At 33.6% G+C, this 18,956-nt stretch overlaps 2 protein-coding genes across 2 annotated transcripts; both read left to right on the forward strand.

Moving 5' to 3' along the window:
- Positions 1–366: 366 nt before the first annotated feature.
- Positions 367–7,506, forward strand: LOC122581037 (putative late blight resistance protein homolog R1B-16). The gene is made up of 3 exons (XM_043753176.1): positions 367–2,951; positions 6,216–6,364; positions 7,212–7,506. The coding sequence occupies exon 1, from the start codon at positions 417–419 to the stop codon at positions 2,868–2,870; it is 2,454 nt and encodes an 817-aa protein (XP_043609111.1). The 5' UTR covers positions 367–416; the 3' UTR covers positions 2,871–2,951; positions 6,216–6,364; positions 7,212–7,506.
- A 5,044-nt stretch (positions 7,507–12,550) lies between these two features.
- On the forward strand, positions 12,551–17,310 carry LOC122581940. Its single transcript, XM_043754267.1, has 5 exons — positions 12,551–12,982; positions 13,474–13,637; positions 15,581–16,223; positions 16,724–16,815; positions 16,890–17,310. The coding sequence occupies exons 1-5, from the start codon at positions 12,680–12,682 to the stop codon at positions 17,011–17,013; spliced, it is 1,326 nt and encodes a 441-aa protein (XP_043610202.1). The 5' UTR covers positions 12,551–12,679; the 3' UTR covers positions 17,014–17,310.
- The last annotated feature ends 1,646 nt before the right edge of the window (positions 17,311–18,956 follow it).

Here is an 18,956-nt window from a genome sequence, read left to right on the forward strand (position 1 = left end):
GATAAAATGACAAATCACATGGTGATGTAATGAATTTTCTCCTAATTTTATTAACAAAGCTACACACGTTTACAATTGACTGTACTGACTGTACTCATTTATCAGCATATTAGGGCAAAATACATATCAAATGAGAAAAGAAGGATATACACTTATCAGTTTTTTAATCCAAGAACATAGTTTTTGATCATCTACTTTTTGTTGTTGTTCATCTTCTTGAAAGATTGACAGTTGAAGTATTTAGGAAGCTGCTAAAAAAAACTGGTTCAATAATTGTTTCTGTTCACTCGGTGATTTATCAGCACTACTTAATAGTCTTTCTTTTTCTTTCAAGATATATACACGTACATATACTGATATACATACATTATACTATATATACAAATTGTTGAAGAATCTCAAGAGATTAACTAACTATGGCTGATGCTCTTACTCTTCTATTGAAGGAATTTGTTGACGCCTTTAAGAGATATTGTCTGTTACCTGACACAAAATACAGGGAATTAATGATTCATTCATCTACGGCTCTCCGTAATCATCTACTAACCATGATGCGATTGTATAATAAAGATATGGTTTTATTATGCGGGTTAAAGAGAGCAACAGATCGGGTGAATAGGATCTTTTTGGAAGATTTCTTTCCAAGTAGAAAACAGCGTGGAGAAAAATTTATTGATGAGCTTATAGATACTATTGAAAATCTATATAAATTAAAAGATAATAGTAGCTCAAATATCGAGGGAGAAGAAGATGTTGTAGGATTTGATGAAGAAGTGGTAACACTACTTGATCAACTTACAGCTACTTCTATTAAGCAATTCCAGGTTATTTCGATTGCAGGAATGGCTGGGCTTGGTAAGACCACACTGGCTAGAAAACTATTCAACGATCCTTTAGTAGAGTATTTTTTTGATATTCGTGCTTGGACTCGTGTGTCTCAAGTTTATCTTGTTAAAGATTTGTTACTTGGTATACTAAGCTCTTCTAACCGAGACGTTACTGATGAGATTTACCAAATGAGCGACGTACAGTTGGGGGAAAAGCTATATAGACTACTAAAGGGTCGTAAGTATTTGGTGGTCTTGGATGATATTTGGGATTCTAAGGTCTGGAATGATATCAAAATGTATTTTCCAGATGACAAAACTGGAAGCAGAGTCTTGTTTACCAGTCGTGACGTAGACGTCGGTTCACATGTACAGGCAGCAAGACCTACTCATGTTTTGCGTTTCCGTAATGAAGTTGAAAGTTGGGATTTGTTTATGAAAAAGACCTTTGGGACCGGGATATGTCCTTTTTCGCTGGAAGCTTTTGGGAGGGTAATCACAAGAAAATGTGAAGGTTTGCCGCTTGCAATTGTTATAGTCTCGGGTCTTTTAAAAAATAAATTGTCAAATAAGTGGTGGGGGCAAATTGCTGAAAAGCTAAGCTTGTTTATGGTGAGTAATGCAAGCCAATATATGCACTCGTTGGCTTTGAGCTACAACGATTTGCCGCCTCACTTAAAACAATGTTTTCTTTTTTTTGGATCATTTCCCGAGGACTATGAAGTACCGGTGACGAAGCTGATTTGGCTATGGATTGCTCAAGGATTCATAAATCAAAGTGGAAGCAAAACCTTGGAGGACGTTGCAGAGGATTGCTTGATGGCCTTAATCAATCGAGGTTTGCTGTTGACATCCAAAAAGAGGGCTGATGGCAGAATCAAAGCATGCTGCATCCATGACTTGTTGCGAGATGTATGCTTGAGAAAAGCCGAGGAAGAGAAATTTTCTTTACTAAGTTACAACTATGCTCTTGTTCCAGCATCCTCTACTACTATCCACTCAGGTTTGTGCTATCCACACGAGTTGGGTAATATCCTTCTGAAAGCTAGACTAATAGGCAGACCAATTCATTATGAATACAAAACGGTTAGGGTTCTTGACATGGAGTATGTCCCTATGTCAGTGTTTCATTCTGATGTATTACACCTTAGTGATCTAAGATACTTGGCCATTCAAGCTTATGATGGAAGTCCCCCTGCATCAATATCCAACCTTGTCAACTTACAAACACTGATAATATCGTCACAGAAGAATATTGTCCTACCAAAAACCATATGGAATATGGTAAATTTGAGGCACCTATATACTAAATCTGGGGAAAACCTTATCGAGCAGCCTAACTTTGTACAAGTAGCGGGGAATGATGGTTCTCCGAATTTGTTACCTAGCCTCCAAACATTATCCCAAGTGAGTCCTCGATCATGCCAGGATGTATCATCAAGAGCTCCCAATATCAGGAAGCTTGGGTTTTGTGGATCTTTAATATCAAGTCTAGGTGACCTGGAATTTCCAAATGTAAACTCCTTGCAACATCTCCAAAAATTGAAGCTATTAAACACAATTCCATACCCTGAAGCAACAAGATTATGCAATCTTGAGATGTTTTCTAAGAATTTAAGGAAACTGACGTTGTCAAATACAAAAGTGGATTGGGAAGAGATTTGGACTTTCTCCAGGCTTCCCAACCTTGAGATTCTAAAATTAAAACTTCATGCATGCACGGGAGAAATTTGGGAGACAGGGGATGAAGAATTTTCACAGCTCAAAGTGTTGAAAATGCATTATTTGGACATAAAGTGCTGGATTAGTTCCAGGGATAACTTCCCACGACTGCAAAGGTTAGTGGTTCATCGTTGCTCAAAGCTCAAACGTATCCCACTTGATCTAGGGAGTATTTTAACTCTGGAGGTGATTGAGGTACGTGGATGTAGCACTTCTGCACATAACTCTGCAATAGAAATCCAGAAGGAGCAAGAGAATGAAGGAAACTCTTTCTTGAAAGTCCACGCAAAGCCAGAGTTAGAAATCCAGAATGAGCAGTAGTGGCCTTCCATTTCACACCTTTCACCTTTGCTGTAAGAAATGTCATATCAACTGTGATGTCATTAATGCTATAACTGTTGGGTATGTGACATAAATCTTTCTTATGTTAGAAGTTCAAATTTGTTTTTTTGTAGCTGATATAATTTAGTTAGCTATTAGTAGTATAGTAGTGTTGCTATGAGTAAAAAAGGGTAAATGCCTAGGAACCCCTTAGTCCCATAGAGGATTTTTTTCTCTCAAGCTAGCGACCCTGCAACGCTGCCTGGCGGTGAGACCCCAGAAACCTTGGCTGGTTGAATATGCTTTTGCAGGGATTCGAACCTGGGTGGTGTTCCCACCAAGTCGCTTTTTAGGGGGGCAGGTGGCCACTGGGCTGTAACCCAGATGGTTGTGTTGCTATGAGTATTAATAAGCCATTTTGGGAAATCTCTGTTCTGTCAAATTTGTTTTTTTGTAGCTGATATAACTTAGTTAGCTATTAGTAGTATAATAGTGTTGCTATGAGTATTAATAACCCATGTTGGGAAATCTCACCTGTTCTATAGAACTTTGCTTCTGTCATTTGTTTATGATTTGGTTACAGTATTGAGAGTATTGAGAGTAAGATCCTTTGTCTCTGATTTTTATCTAAAAACACAACCCTTACATTCTTAAGGAACATTTTGAATGACAAATAAAGTTCTGCTCCTTATTATTCTTATTATAATACAAAGATTGATTGTGAGAGAATTTGTATCGTAGCTAATAGTAAAACTTTATATGCATTAGGTACTCTTTGATTATGAGATGGTTAAGTCGGTTGGGATATTTTGTTTCCCTCCTTTGTATACTTCATTACTAACACATGGTCATCTTCTAGCTCCATCTTTCGATCATCTTTCCTACAATCATAAGTTTCACTCTTCCGCTGATCATCTTTCCTGCGATCATAAGAATCATTCTAAAATATTTAATAAAAAGCTAAATTCATTTTTATCTTCATTTTCATGTTTTAATCATGGTTTACAAAGGCAGAAACGCCTCGAGGCTCGTTTCCGCCTTTTTAAACCTTGGTTTTAGTTATATTATATATTTGATCGGTCTTTGGCATCGATAATTTGTGACTAAGCTAGGCACCTTTATACTCACACTAATACTCAAAATATTTAAAATTTGTGACTATCAACTCCTTCCTTGTGTTAATTTTTGTTGCTCTATTTCTTGAAATGTTATTTGGTGCAAGGGGGATCCTTAAAGCGGGGGCTCTATTTTTTCGCTTAGCAATGTTGTTTATCCGTTTTCCTTTGAATTTTTTTGTCTTATTTCTGTATCCCATCACTTTCGACTCCTCCTGTTAGTTACCTCAAGATACGCCACTAATTTGGTGATACCTATTTTGTTTTGATATTTTACTTGAAAGTAGAAAGAGAAAGGACTGTTGATGCAGAAATATCCAGGTTCAATGAACCAGCAAAACCAAGTGAACTAGAGAACCCAAGTGAGCTGAAGGAAACTTAACTGATAATGCCATCTGAACAAGCCATGTTGATTCTACCAGTAGTGGCACATTTTCAGGCAAGTCTTTACTGAACATGTCCAGTCACCAGTAGTAACACCTCTCCGGTTGTCACTGACAACCAGTAGTAATTCACACTTCACTGAAGCACTCCAGTGACAGCACTCCAGTGACAAGCTCCAATCTATTCTCCCGATGGATGCTCCAGATTTAAGTCTCCAGTAGAAGTTCCAGATTTTAGTTTCCAGTTTTCCAAATAAAGTTTGTTCCAGTCACTTGTTTGTGGGCCCAATAAAGAAGGAATGACAGTTGTTGACAAGATAAGGAAGGAATGTGTGACAACGTTATTTCTAACGGTTTGTGGGGCCTTGTGCAGAAGGAATCTTTCTAGAATCCTTGTCTGTCCATTTCCTATTGGTTGATAAATTAGTGGTTGTCCTTTGCCCATGACAGCCTTTTATTTATTTTATTATTATATTTCGTTAATTCCTAGGAAATAGCATATGTGGATATAAATAGGGGCTTATTTCTCATTGTAAATCAGACTTGATTGATTGAATGAGCAACCTCTATTTCTTATCCAAAAATCTTCATTTACCTTTATGGATCTTTGATCTTGGTGGTTTGAAGTGATCCCTTTATCTATATTTGTGGTGGTTCGTCCTTTATCAAATATAGTGGTGAGATCTTAAATTTTCAATTCATTTATCTGTGTTTGTGGTGGCTAGACCTTTATCAAATATAGTTGTGGGTTGAAGTGTTTCCTTTATCCTTGATTCCGGTGGCTAGTCCTTTACGAATCTTGGTGGTGGATTCTTTTATCTATCATTTATTTTCATTGTCTTGTTTGCTTGTTTTGTTCATGAATTCAGAAAATACTAAAAATAGTCTTCCACTGTTGTTTGTCGTGTGATTTACGCATCAGTTGTCTTTTGGCTTCAATAATTCAATCTTCATTATTTGGCAAGGTGGAACGTACTTGCTGTCAATATGTAAACCGTTTCTTTAACAATCTTCATTCTTGGGTTAGTTCTAATTAGGCGTCCCCCCTCCTTCAACTTTGAAGGCGCTTGGTAAACTTTTATATAACTTTCATAAGTTAGAGATATATAGTTATTGATTCAAGTGTTGTTAATGCGTCCAAAATTGCTTATTTTTCTCTCGGGGCTAATATTTGTGTCTGGGAATCAAATGGCGTGTTAGTTGTTGGCGAAAGTTGAGCTCGGAAGTGCCTGTTGTGTCAACCTTTGAAATTCAGGTCAATATGGTGGACCCAGCCATCATGAAGGCATGTCATCATAGCTCGCAATTGTTTGGTATTTCTAATTTTGTTTTTTGAATGTGTTCAGTGTTTAATTCTTACTGTTATATGCGACATGTTTAAACTAAGCGAAAAATGATTAGGTTTCTAAAGGGGTTGGTGAATCTAGCGAGATCAGAGATATAGGGGGAAGTCACGATCTTACTAAATGCAGTCTGCCTTTACAGAATGACCTTGACTATATATAGTTTACATCTGCTATATCTGTTGTTATGTTAATGTTTTTCACGTGAGATGCATGCAGTGTAACTTTTGCTTTCACAAGTTTAAACCATGTATAGATATAAGTCTTGAGATCTTGAAAGTGAAGACTATATATGTATGGAAAATGATTAATCCTCCTAAACATTAGCCTAAAAATTCTCCTAAAATCTTATACATATGAGATGTGGATTCCACTCATTCTCTTTTCTAATCTTATCCATTGATCTTTCCAAGTGTCATCATCTTATTGTTAGGAGGATTTTTAGGAGGTTTTGTTAAGAGGATTAATCATTTCCCTATATGTTATTTTGATTTTAATGGATAGAAGTCTGGTTGGTTACTGACGAAGAAAGGAAAGGGATGAAATAAAGAAGCGACCACTGCAATCTTGGACTGTGAAAGGTTGTTAAAGACTGATTGACCTATGTTATTTTGATTCTAATGGATTCTTTCACGTTGTTCATCGCTTATCGGGTAATGTTCTTTCTTTCAAACTCATATACACTTCTTTTTTCACACTCAAGCGAATTTTTACGGATGATATGAGTGAAATTTTCGCTGGTCCCACCAACTGAATTGAATCAATTCTAGATTCCAAAAGTTGCAGATGATGCTGTGATTGTATAAGTATGTCTGAACTGTCTAATAAGATGATCAGCCAATGTCTACTGTTTATCTGTAATGTATACCACTCTTTAATAATGGTGGCAAGGTGGGGGGTTGAGTGATGTGTTAATTTTTAGGCGGGCTGTTAAGAATGAAGTCTACTTACACTATGTTCATTCTTTGCAAACATTGCCAAGATCGGCAGTGAAGCACAGGTATACTACCTAGTTTCGTTAATTATAGTTATAGGTTCAGATGCAAAATTAAATAAGTCCAAAGTAGATAGCCATACAAATAAAAGATAATGTTTCCTAACACAGATTATTCATCACATGTCTTATTCCGTTATTGGTCCTACATCACAACCTAAATCATAAGATCATGCAAGTATTATTTGGGGAGTGCTTACAGAGTTTCTCTGCAGCCTTTTTGTGTTCACTCTGTGTGGCTTAATTTGCAGGGTATATACTTCTTTTTTGTATGCATACTATATTTCTGGGTGGTTTTATTATTCATTGTGAGTTTGAATATACGTGGGCGAGTTTTAGTCATGGTGTTTTGACTGTACATGAACATGAAATTTCACCTTTCATTAATCATTGCATGTATTATTTCATTGTTTCTCCTTATAAATAGCATCTTTTCTCTATACTTCCCAACGATGGTTGTCCTGACCACTTGACACATTTCACGGACTTTCTAACATGTCTTCTAGGTGGCAAATGGCAGAGGTGGTAGGCTAGGGTGCGTGTGACAGCAACAAGAGTAAGCAGGCTTAGTGATGAATGGTGTTAGTAAAGTGGTGTGGACTGGTCGCGTGGTTAAATGGATCGACCAAGGTAGATCAATTTGACCAAGGTAGGTCAATTGATACTGCCTAAATAAATGGTTTATGTGCAGATTTATTAAATTTGGACCAGGGTGAAAAATAACTGTAGCCTATTTCTTCCTGTTAACATTCGATAATTTCATCATGAAGTATAAACTCACAATCAAGCATGTCAGGTAAATAAATTCATATTTTTTATTGCTTGTAATGTAATGTTGAATTTGCATTGTCAAGATTCTAGCAAGTATGATAGTTTGAGTTCATTTATTAAACATCAGTTGATAAATTTTCTTTATGAGCGGAATTCAACACAACTTTTAAGTTTCTTTATCCATTTTTTTAAGCAACCCGAACCCGGTGACACCAGAGTGCAAAATAGAATAATGGGTTTGTTCTATTTCCGGTTCATACCCACAACGTTATCTGCTTAGCCTGGATACCAAAGTAAAAGAGAAACAACTTAATTTAAAGTAGCTTGTAAATTAAACAAATATACGTAAATTAGTTTTTTAACATTTCGATTATTGAACTTTACAAGTCATCAAACCAACCCATAATTATTGTATAATGGTTTCGTTAAGTATAACTAGATTTATACCCGGTCGTTGACTAGGTTATTGTTACTCTCTTATAAAACAAACCACCATTACATCTTTTCAACTGCGTATTTTAAAATACCTAAAATACCTTTAACTTTTAATATAATTCAACTTACACCACTCTTACCCAAAATATCCTTAAAATATTTACTATATATTTACAAACCAACTCTCAATTATTTACTAATTTATATATTTTTAAACTTATAGAGAAAATAATACTTAAAGATGCGAAGGATATGTGGGGGGTGGGGGGGGGGGGGGGTAGTTTGGGGTAGTTGGAGATTTAAGTCAATAGAAAGGTAAATAAAGATGTGAAGATATATTTGTAATTTTACTTTATGTTTCTTTGAATGCATAAAAACTTTTCATTAAAGAATCACCACCCTCGTGAAATACTTGTGTTCCTGTAAGTTCGAAGTGACTGTCATTACAACATTATTTATTAGATGTTTAAAGAGCTAAGCTAAGATTAATTTGGTTGTTAATTTAGATGGCCTAATTATTAAGTATAACTATTTTAACTACAATCACTAAACATGCATTTAACTTTGGTAACTACCACAATTAAAAAAGTGTATTAAATAACGTTGTTATCTATTGTAAAATAAAATTGAAGTTGACTTTTACTATCAATTATCAGTTTTGATATTTCGTGTTGTACTTATCTATTTTTATCAAAAATAGTTTTCTCAAATAAACATATTTATATTATAGCTAAAACGGGAGAATGAGGATACAATTGACACCCTAACACCCCCCCCCCCCCCCCCCCCTCTTTAGGTCTAATTCTTCCTTCTAATTAATCTAAACTTTTTTTCTAAATTTATTTATTTATTTTTTTTATTAAATAGATAAATATATTTAAAATTTTATCATAAATCTTCTTCAATCAAAAATTATTTTTTTTAAATAGCGATAATTTATTTCTTTTCTTTGACCGAATTTTTATTTTTATTTAGCTATAAATTAGTAAGGTTTTTTACAGTTAGTAAGTGTATTTCAATTAAAAACTATCTTTTCATTACAATCCGTATAATTATTAAATATGGTCAAATTGTAACAATGAAGAGGTGTGCTTTTTATTAACTTTTTTTTTCTTTTTCCAAACGCTAATTAGTTTCTTATTTATTTATTCTTTTACATGATAAATTCTTTTAAAAATACTTCAAACTAAAAACTAACAATTACATATGAAACATTCTAAGCAACTCGAATGAATGTATGTCGTTGATATGTCGTATTTTAGACCCATTTCTCACAATGAATATAGTTGTTTTAGCATGGTTTATAAGTCGTTTTTGTATACATTTAGTGCGTTTATGGTATTTGTTAGTGTTTCAGGCTACTGACAGGTGTTTAAGCGTAAATCTGGAGAAAACAACATTATTGAGGTGAAATAAGTGCTAACGGATGATTCCTGGAGTGTTTGGATGAAGATAGCAGATAGTCAACGAAAGTCAAAGCTGAAAAGTGGGGAGTTGCCCCGCAATAGGAAAACAGAGGAGAATCGTTTCCCCGCAACACCTTCAGCTTTAAATCATTGGACGTCAACAAGTCAACGCGAAGCTGGACCTCGTTGCCCCGGAACTAGGTCCGAATCTGGGCAGATTTTTGGAAACTTATAAATAGCTTGCTTAATCATTCCAAAACCCTATCTGATACTTTCCATCCATTTTTAAGACCTTTTGAGGAGACTTTTGATCAGATTTATCATCCTTGAAGATTGATATTACGATTGGATTATTCTCGTTATTTCCGTTCAATTCTTTGTATTCGGTAACGATGAGTTCTTTCTATTTGATTTGTTATTCGTATTTTAATATGAGTGGCTAATTTACCTTCTCATCCATCTTGATGGAGTGAGACAATATGTAAAGATTGCACTATTTTTATAATTCAAGTTGATTTAATTAACGTTGTGTCGTGATCTTAGTTTATTAATTATTTGTTATTTAATTATTGATTGCGGATATATTTTGCACAATCTTAGTGGTAACTCGGGTTGGGTAGAAGTTATTTTGATCGCTTGGTTAGAAGCGATTGGTTCTATGACGAGTATGGTAGACGGTAATTAATAATTAATAAGAATTAATGGGTTAATGGTTGGGTACAATCAAAAGACACATTTGTTATCTGAAATGACCAAAACCATTGTTGAATTAGTAAAGTTATAAAAAGGCGTCTCGGGGTACCGGTCTTAATAATGGAACTAGTTTAAACAAGAGAGTCAAATGAATTTGTTAACTTGACAGGTACGGGGTTGGCGATCAATTTGAGTCTCGGTTATTTAATCAACTAAATTGAATTTGAACTTCATCAAATGTACAATCTTAACATGTTGTCGAGCGAAATCAAGATGGGTGACCTTTAAACTATTGTTTAAAACAACAAACTCTTCTTTCGATTAATCCCGAGGGATTACTAACAAATTTAACTGACTTTGCAAAGTGACAATTCGGTCACAAAACCCCCTTTTCTCTCGAATCACATTTCTTAAAACAATTGCTTACAAAAAGTCCTTGTGAACGATCTCGGATTTGCTGGTTACTATACTGCATTCGAACGGGTACACTGCCCGTGAGTGTGTTGTAGTCAGTTTTTCAGTGATTCGTGTTTTATAAATTTTAAGACTAGATTTCACACATCAGTCGCTGTATTGAATTTTTCTTTTTGTATTTTTACAATTTTGTTTTACTTAACAAATTTAAGTGTTAAGTAATTTAATGTCCTTGTAATTAAATGCGTCTATAAATGAAACAAATAATCTATAAAATAAATGAAACAATAAACATGAGAATATAAGAAATTAACATTTTAAAACATCAAAACTTCTAACAATTGATAACAAAAAGATTTAAATCATTAACATGTGAAATAAAAAATAAAAAACTTTATTAAATAACATGAAAAATAATAGGTTAGTTTTTATCGATTAGGCAAAACATATTTATGTTGAACTTTACTTGATTCATGTTTTTATGTTTGATAAATGGGATAGTTTTATCATCATCTAAAATGTATCTTAGTCGAAATTTCCTTGTAAAAAGAAAATGAGATAAAAAAGAGTTAGACACTCTTTGAAGTAAATGTATTTACAATATTAGATGTATATAATAATTTTGAATACATATTTGCTTATTCATCTTATGAATGTCTACCAATTTAACTTCATCCAAAAGCATATCACCATCAACCTCATCCTACAAAGAAAAATGAGAAAAAAAGAGTCACAAAATATATTTTTTACTAATTTGTTTAGATAAGGTTACCTTTTCATCGGCCGAATCCTTGATATCAACAACATCATGCGATTTCATTGTTCAGTGTCTTCAAAGTCCTAAAAAAAACATGAATAACAACATATTTATAATATAATATACAATAAAATCATATGTAAAGATATGAGCTAATAAAATAATAAGTTAGTCTTCACTCTTCATGGTTGAAAAATATGTTAAATGAACATGAGAAGAAAAACTTGGTACTTTTTATAGTGTCATACAATAAATCTTTTACCATTTAAAAAATATCAATTATCATTAATTACGTTTTCTTTTATAGAGCTTATATGAAAAAATTTTAAATTTGCTTTCAATCAAGTATATGATAAATTTAACATGTATGGTTATGCCCTGCGTACTACATGGGTTTGAAATTTTGAAATTTAACATTTATAACAAAGGTTGCTATGTATAGACATTTTTTTCAAAAGGTTATATAGGCTCATCTTTATTTTGGTTGTATTAATCATTTAATTGTATTGTTATAAATATTTTGAAATGATGATTAACACTTTCCATGTTTATATGAGTTTTAGTTTGACTTTGTATTTTAATGGTTTGGATTGTTTTTGATTTTAATTTCAATGATCAAGATTAAAACTTGAAAACTATTTTTTTCTCTTTATAATAGTAGCCATATATATATATAATGTGTTATCTAAATTTAAATATGTATATTTTGATAACTATAAATATCTAAAAAAAATTGTAATATGTGTGTTACTCTACTTCTTATACACCATTAGGCAGTTTTGAAAGTATCAAAATGAAAAAAGTGAAAAAACAATGGGAAGGACAAAAAGTGAACAAAAAAACTAATGAATGTTGACAACCTTAATAGAGAAAAACTAACACTGTTATCGCAAGGACAAAAAATAAAAAAGATGTCAAGTTTAGGGTTTTGTTTGTTGTTTTTTCACTTTAAGGATATAAAGTGCAAAATATAACTTTCTCTTTATTTAAATTTAGAGATCGATCAACTAAGTAAGAATCAAGTGGTTAAAGTCATAGATTCCCTAAAGGATTGACATCCTTTAAAGTTATTTAGCAAAGTTATTAATCCTAACCCCTAAATTAAAATAAGAGATCAAGATTCAAAGATAATTTTTAAATTTTGACCTTTGATTTCAATTCAAAAGTGAAGATATTTCAACGTAAAATTGAAATAACTTTAGAGGATCACATCCTTCCATAAAATTGATCTAAGTAAAGTTAACTTTAACCATCATAGTGAATATATTTAAATCCAATATCGGGAATCTTATTGTTCAGTAAGTCTGGAAGCCTTTTCAATTACCCAAAACTCATAGAAAAGTGCATTTTTTATTTTTTTCTCGAGATTGGTAGATGTTGGGCTTGGGAGGGAGTGCGTTCTTTGTTCCTTGTCGGCTTGTCTTTGTTTTTCTACATCTGCTACTTGGGTCGGAAGCTGAAGAAGCAATATCAAAAAGCAATCAAAGTATTCTGGAAGATGGAAATAAGTAGTAGCAGCAGCAAACAACGAAGTGTGGAGTATAAGTTGCCATTAGGAGAAGCTGCTGCCACTTTTCAACTAGCAAAGGCGGTATGCAGCCACGGTTTTTTCATGACGGCCCCAAATCAGTGGGACCCTATTTCTCAGACCTTCCGACGTCCTTTACGTCTTGATGAAAACGACGACGTTTCATCATCATCTGTCATTGTTGAAGTATCTCAACCGCCTCAATCATCTTATTTGATTCTCCGTGTATTCGATACAGACTCCTTATCCCCTGCACATCAGCAGCAATTAATGGTTTGTGTCCAACTCTAAAAACCTTTATTGTGGGGTATTCAACTCTTACGATCGATATTTCCAACTTGCAAACTATATTATTAAACTCCATTGTTTGTTTTGTTATTGTATATATTCATCTTTAAATTTGCTATCTAGTATATCTGACGTTGCTTGTTTTTCTTCTTATATGTATCTAGCTTTTCTTGTTTTTGCTATTGTGTGCATCTTTTTTTTTTTAAACCTGGATGAGTTGGTGCACGTGCACCAATTGTGAAAAATAAAAGTAGATTGCACAATAGAGGTTTTTATAATGGGATACACACAATAGAAAAACTGGCAAAGTTTATTACTCTTTCATGCACTAATCCCAAAGCAAAGATAGAGATTATGTAGATGATGATGATTGACTGATTTAGTGATGTTTTAATTTGCAACTGAAATGTGTATAATTATGTTTCTAATTGTTGGAAATTGATTATGGTTCTTTGGGTATGGATTTGGTGTTGCAGGATCAAGTGAGGAGAATGTTGCGTTTATCTGAGATGGAGGAGAGAAATGTGAGGGAGTTCCATCAAATATATGCTGAAGCTAAAGCATCGTGTTTTGGAAGAATGTTTAGGTCTCCGACGTTGTTTGAAGATATGGTTAAGTGCATTCTCGTCTGCAATTGCCAGTTAGCTCTCTCATCCTTACTCAAAAACCTGTATAATTATTATTGTTAGGCTTTATGAAAAGGTTTTTGCTAGTATTGGAATCCTACTAAGTAAACCTTAAGGATAGTTTGATCAAGTGGTTGATTATCAACCCAATTTGAAGTACAATCTTTGACTGAAGCCTGTTGGTGGTATCATTAACGTTGTACATCCTATTGTACTTGAAGTCTTAGGTCTGTGTCTGAATCTTCAGGTTCCAACTCCGTAAGTCAAGCCTCAGACATTAAGTGATGTTTTGTTTACCTGCATTTGTATAGTTAAGTTTTGTTTTAAATGTTGATAGGAGTATATGCTTCTTACCGACATTCAGATGTCCCGGTTTCAACTGATTAATATTCAAGTTCGTTTTTATTTCCTATTAAAATTTAGAGTTCAAGGTGACATTGAAACAAACTATATAGTTGAGTATTAGGTGCTGCATTTCACTTGTTCAAGGCATGATGGCCCTCAGGTTACTTACAAGATCACGTTATGTTTTGGAAATTATGCAACGGGATATTCCAAGGTATGATAGAATCATGTTTCCAACACCTTTTGTGGAAACATGATGACTATTAAGTCATGACTTAATCAAAAATACTTAATCCATTAAGTCATCAAAAGTGTTTGTTTTCTTGACTTAATAAACAAAAAACAACTGTATTGACTTAAGCCATACAGACATTATTTATCAATTCAGTCACTTAATGGTTAAAAAAACAAACAGGCCCTAAGTGGTGTCCATGATGTCATACACCCATGCGATTTCCAATTTGACACGCTGTCTGAGTAACTTTTACGTCTTTGGGGAACATATTAGGTGGAATTTAGGCATAATGTCTGGCTACTTTTTTTTAATGAGAAAGCCTCTTGGGTTTTTTTTTTTTTTTTAAGTGAAATAAGTACTGCCAAAGAAGTGTCGTTTGGAACATTTTATTACAAAGTAGTGTTATCCTAATGATATTTACGCATTATATAGTTTTATTGAAGTTATATACTCATATAAATTTATAGTTAAGGTTTAACGAGCACAATAGGCCAGGAATTATGAGAGGAAGAGTATGCGAAGTAAAAAAAGAATATGATTCCACTTTGTTATTCATTCATAGTCTCCATGTGTATTGGCATAGTTAGTGTGAGGATCGATAACCAGATTTATCATATCTTTATCAACAAAACCCCAGTCAGAGAACCCTATACTCATCACTAGAGTTTAATCTCTTTACTTTGCGGATAAGTCTTAACTTCATATTCTCGCTTGTATTTCAGTACGAGAGCAAGTACCCGCGCGTTGCGGTGGTGAGATGATGGGGGTGATAGGTCATAGGAGGTTATAGGTCATAGAGTGTGTTAGCCAAATGTCTTAGCCGTACGGGATCCGCCCTTGTATTTAAAAATTCGTCGAAAGTATATCGAATGACATCTCTAATCTCTAATGAAAGAGCATGAAGTTTTAAGAGCACCCATATAATTTTATGATTTATTGATGTACGGTTTTTGAGATAAAAGATTTTGAATGAATTGGAGGAATAAATGATTTATGGAGGAGAGAGAAAAAATGGATTGGTTGAGATTTGAGGAGAGAGAAAGGGTAATATAGTTATTTTAGGTAAATATAGAATTGATAGGGAGGCATTTTGGGGAGGTACTTAAAATCAATATTGAAAATTTTAGTTAAATGTTGAAAATCTAGAGGTTTTTTGCTTTATAATATAGTATAGATAAATACTTGTATTTTAACACAATAACTTTTTACTTGGATCCTTTTATGGATGCCAAATGGCTTATTGAATATCAACTTCCATGAACATAGGTAACCCCTTTCTCTAGTCTTGAAAAAAAAAAATGCAAACATCCTTTGCTATGCTTGAAATGTCTTTTAAGTACTCGATGTATATGTAAATATCCTTTTCTGAAACTTTAGGTGGTCCAGGACTTTGAGCATGGCTCAAGCCCTTTGTGAGCTACAGCTGGAGCTGCAGTGCTCTACATCCATGGAAACTGATAAACGCACAAGTACTTCCAGTAAAATTGCTCCTGAAACTCCTGTAGGGAAAGAAAAAATCAAACGTAAGATCAAATCACAAGAAAACTCAAGAAATGTTGCAAAGAGGTGCGCAGAGGTTAAATCAGCTATGGAAGCAGAAGCAACTCTAAGGGTGAATTGTGTAAAGACTCCTATTAGCACACACAATGCAGATATTCATGATTTTGTTAGTGAGCCTAGTGAAAAGAGAGACTTGCCCTTTGACAACGGCATTGGAAATTTTCCTATTCCAAGCGAACTAGCAACCCTTGATGTAGATTTCCTGGCAAAGCGTTGCAATCTTGGTTATCGAGCAATTCGGATATTACGTCTTGCTCAAGGTGTTGTTGAAGGTAGAATTAATCTTAGGAAAATCGAAGAAGATTGTGCTGAAACATCTATATCCAATTACATGAAGCTAAATGAGCAGCTTGGAGAAATTTATGGTTTTGGTCCTTTTACACGTGCCAATGTGCTCATGTGCCTGGGGTTTTACCATGTAGTTCCATCAGATTCTGAAACATTAAGGCATTTAAATCAGGTTCTCTCTGTATTTTATATACAACTTCTGTTTATATTTTTGTGTCGTTTTTTAAAGTGGCAGGATGGGTGGGGCAGATTAAATTGTATGCACGTATTTGTCCATTTCATCAAGGTTATATAAGCAACTAATGTTCCCTTCTGATTGCAAAAATAGTATACTATAATAATAATCTAAATCTTAGAATGTATCTGGAAAATTTATAGACAGATTGACTTTGGGCCACTGCCAATCCATTTTGCTCGTCTGATATAAGATTGTTACGATCCCATGTCGGCTAAGCATGGGATTGGTTGGTGGTTTACAAGTCTAGGAGTCCCCTGCTTTCAGCTAACTTTTTGGAAGGAGTTCTACACTTGGCTTGGCATGATGTGAGCCTATCACGGGATGGGTTCTTATCAATTGGGCTCGTATCAAATTCCAACCCAGCCTGACCCATGCATAAATAAATAGTTGATATGATTTGTAGTTTGCTGAGTTTTTGCATTCACTTGTTTCAGGTTCATGGAAAGAAGTCGACGATTAAAAACATTGAAGCAGAGATTGAAAGGATCTACGGGAAGTATGCGCCCTTTCAGTTCTTGGTTTACTGGTATGTATGCTTGAACCTCTTTTTTTCTGTTGTGTTATGGGACAAGTTTCTTACTGGATATGGTTTAACTATAGGTCAGAAATATGGTCCTTTTATGAAGAAAGGTTTGGGAAGCCAAGTGAACTGCCTAGCTCTCACTATAAACTTATAACAGCCGCCAATATGAGAGGCAAGGATGGCGCTACAAAGAAGAAGTAAAACTGTTAAAATTAAATTACTTCTTGTAACACTGAAATTATACTCCAATCCTCTTCATTAAAAAAGTGAGTAGTTACTGTTTGGGAAGGTGGTAAACTTGATTATGAACCCATAGCTATGAACCATCAACATGATGGTATGGTGTGTGGCTGTGTGCCATTACTTAATGCATCACCAAGCTGAGCCGCAATAGCAGGCTTTAAAGGTTTTTCAAAGACATATTCAGGGCCGTGTATCACATGGGTATCTGTAAATCTATGTTGCTATTATTAATACTGTTTGCTGTCATTATGGTAACGTATGTGTAATAGTACGGCTTAATAACTTAGACAACAAATTAATTGTCTTATAAAATGGATTAAAAATTTATGTATAAAAAATTAAAAACCACGTTGATCCTTAGTCAACTTGTTCAATTTGCCATACATATATTCATTTAATTAACAAGTTGAAAGGGTTATTGATAAGATCATTAATCGACTTTTTCCAATGACAGGTATTTGATATCGTTATCTTTTAAACTTACCTCTTGGTTATTGTCATTCAACAAGTTGAAAGGCCTTGATGAGGTTTGATGCATTATTTTTCTACAGTAACCCTTAGCCCCTCGTTGATGGCATTCAACAAGTAGAAAGGCTTTGATATGGGTAGAGGGATGACGTTTATCAGTTCAGGTTATCCAGGGATGCTGGAGTCTATAACTATTCAACTAAGAGTTATGCGGCTTATTCTATCTATGTAACCATTGCCGATCAGTTTTTTTTTTTTCTTTTCTTTTTCACCCCAAGATTTTTATCTACATAGGTTTGGAATATGAGATCTTAGAAATTAGAATCTCTTCAAAATAAATATGATACTTAACTATTATGACACCTTCAAGAGATCAATAAACAATACAATCTTATTGTGTTTATATATTTTTCTAGTGAATACAATACGATTATGTACTTCAACCCATAGATGAATTTCATATTTAATTTAAAACCATTAGATTAAATTTAATAATTTCATCTTCATATTTTACTTCGTATATAATTAGGCAAAAAAACCCCTTAAATCATAAACCATATATAATTATTATTATAATATATGTACACCTAAAACTTCCATTATGAATCATGTACCACAAATAAATAATTATAATATAAATGGTAAATAATTATCTATACTATATATTTATAGCAAATAGGGTTTTAAGTTTCAACTTTAAACTTTCAACAATGTACATCTATATCTATATCTATACTATATTATAAAGCAAATGCGGTTTTAAGTTTCAACTTTCAACAATGTACACATGTATATCAAATGTGTGATAGGTCATAAAGTGTGATAGCCAAATGCCTTAACCGTACGGGTTCCGACATCGTATTTAAAAATTCGTCAAAAGTATATCAAATGACATATCTAATGAAAGAAAATGTAATTTTAAGAACACCCATATAACTTTTATAATTTATCGATGTACGGTTTTTGAAATAAAAGATTTTGAATGAATTGGAGGAATAAATAATTTATGGAAGAGAGAAAAAAAAATGATTGGTTGAGATTTGAGGAGAGAAGAAGGATAATATAGTTATTTTAGGTAAATATAGAATTGATAGGGGTATTTCGGGAAAGTAAATGTTGAAACTTAAAATTTAGACAAGGACCTTTTTGCTTTATAATATACGAGAGTAAGTACCCGCGCGTTGCGGCGGTGAGATGGTGGGATGATAGGTTATAAAGTGTGATAGCCAAAGGCCTTAACCGTACGGGTTCCGCCATCGGATTTAAAAATTCGTCGAAAGTATATCGAATGACATCTTTAATGAAAGAGCATGAAATTTTAAGTAAACCCATATAATTTTTATTATTTATCAATATACGGTTTGTGAGATAATAAATTTTGAATGAATTGGAGGAGTAAATAATTTATGTAGGAGAAAGAAAAAAGATGATTG

Source organism: Erigeron canadensis, chromosome 9 (assembly GCF_010389155.1).
Source record: "Erigeron canadensis isolate Cc75 chromosome 9, C_canadensis_v1, whole genome shotgun sequence".
NCBI classification, from domain to species: Eukaryota; Viridiplantae; Streptophyta; class Magnoliopsida; order Asterales; family Asteraceae; genus Erigeron; species Erigeron canadensis.

Excerpts from the sequence above, each read along its gene's own strand:
- LOC122581037 (XM_043753176.1), top strand. The coding sequence starts at position 417 with ATGGCTGATGCTCTTACTCTTCTATTGAAGGAATTTGTTGACGCCTTT.
- LOC122581940 (XM_043754267.1), top strand. The coding sequence starts at position 12,680 with ATGGAAATAAGTAGTAGCAGCAGCAAACAACGAAGTGTGGAGTATAAG. Across the intron at positions 13,638-15,580 it reads ATTCTCGTCTGCAATTGCCA|GTGGTCCAGGACTTTGAGCA; the intron begins GTTAGCTCTCTC and ends CTGAAACTTTAG. Across the intron at positions 16,224-16,723 it reads CATTAAGGCATTTAAATCAG|GTTCATGGAAAGAAGTCGAC; the intron begins GTTCTCTCTGTA and ends CACTTGTTTCAG.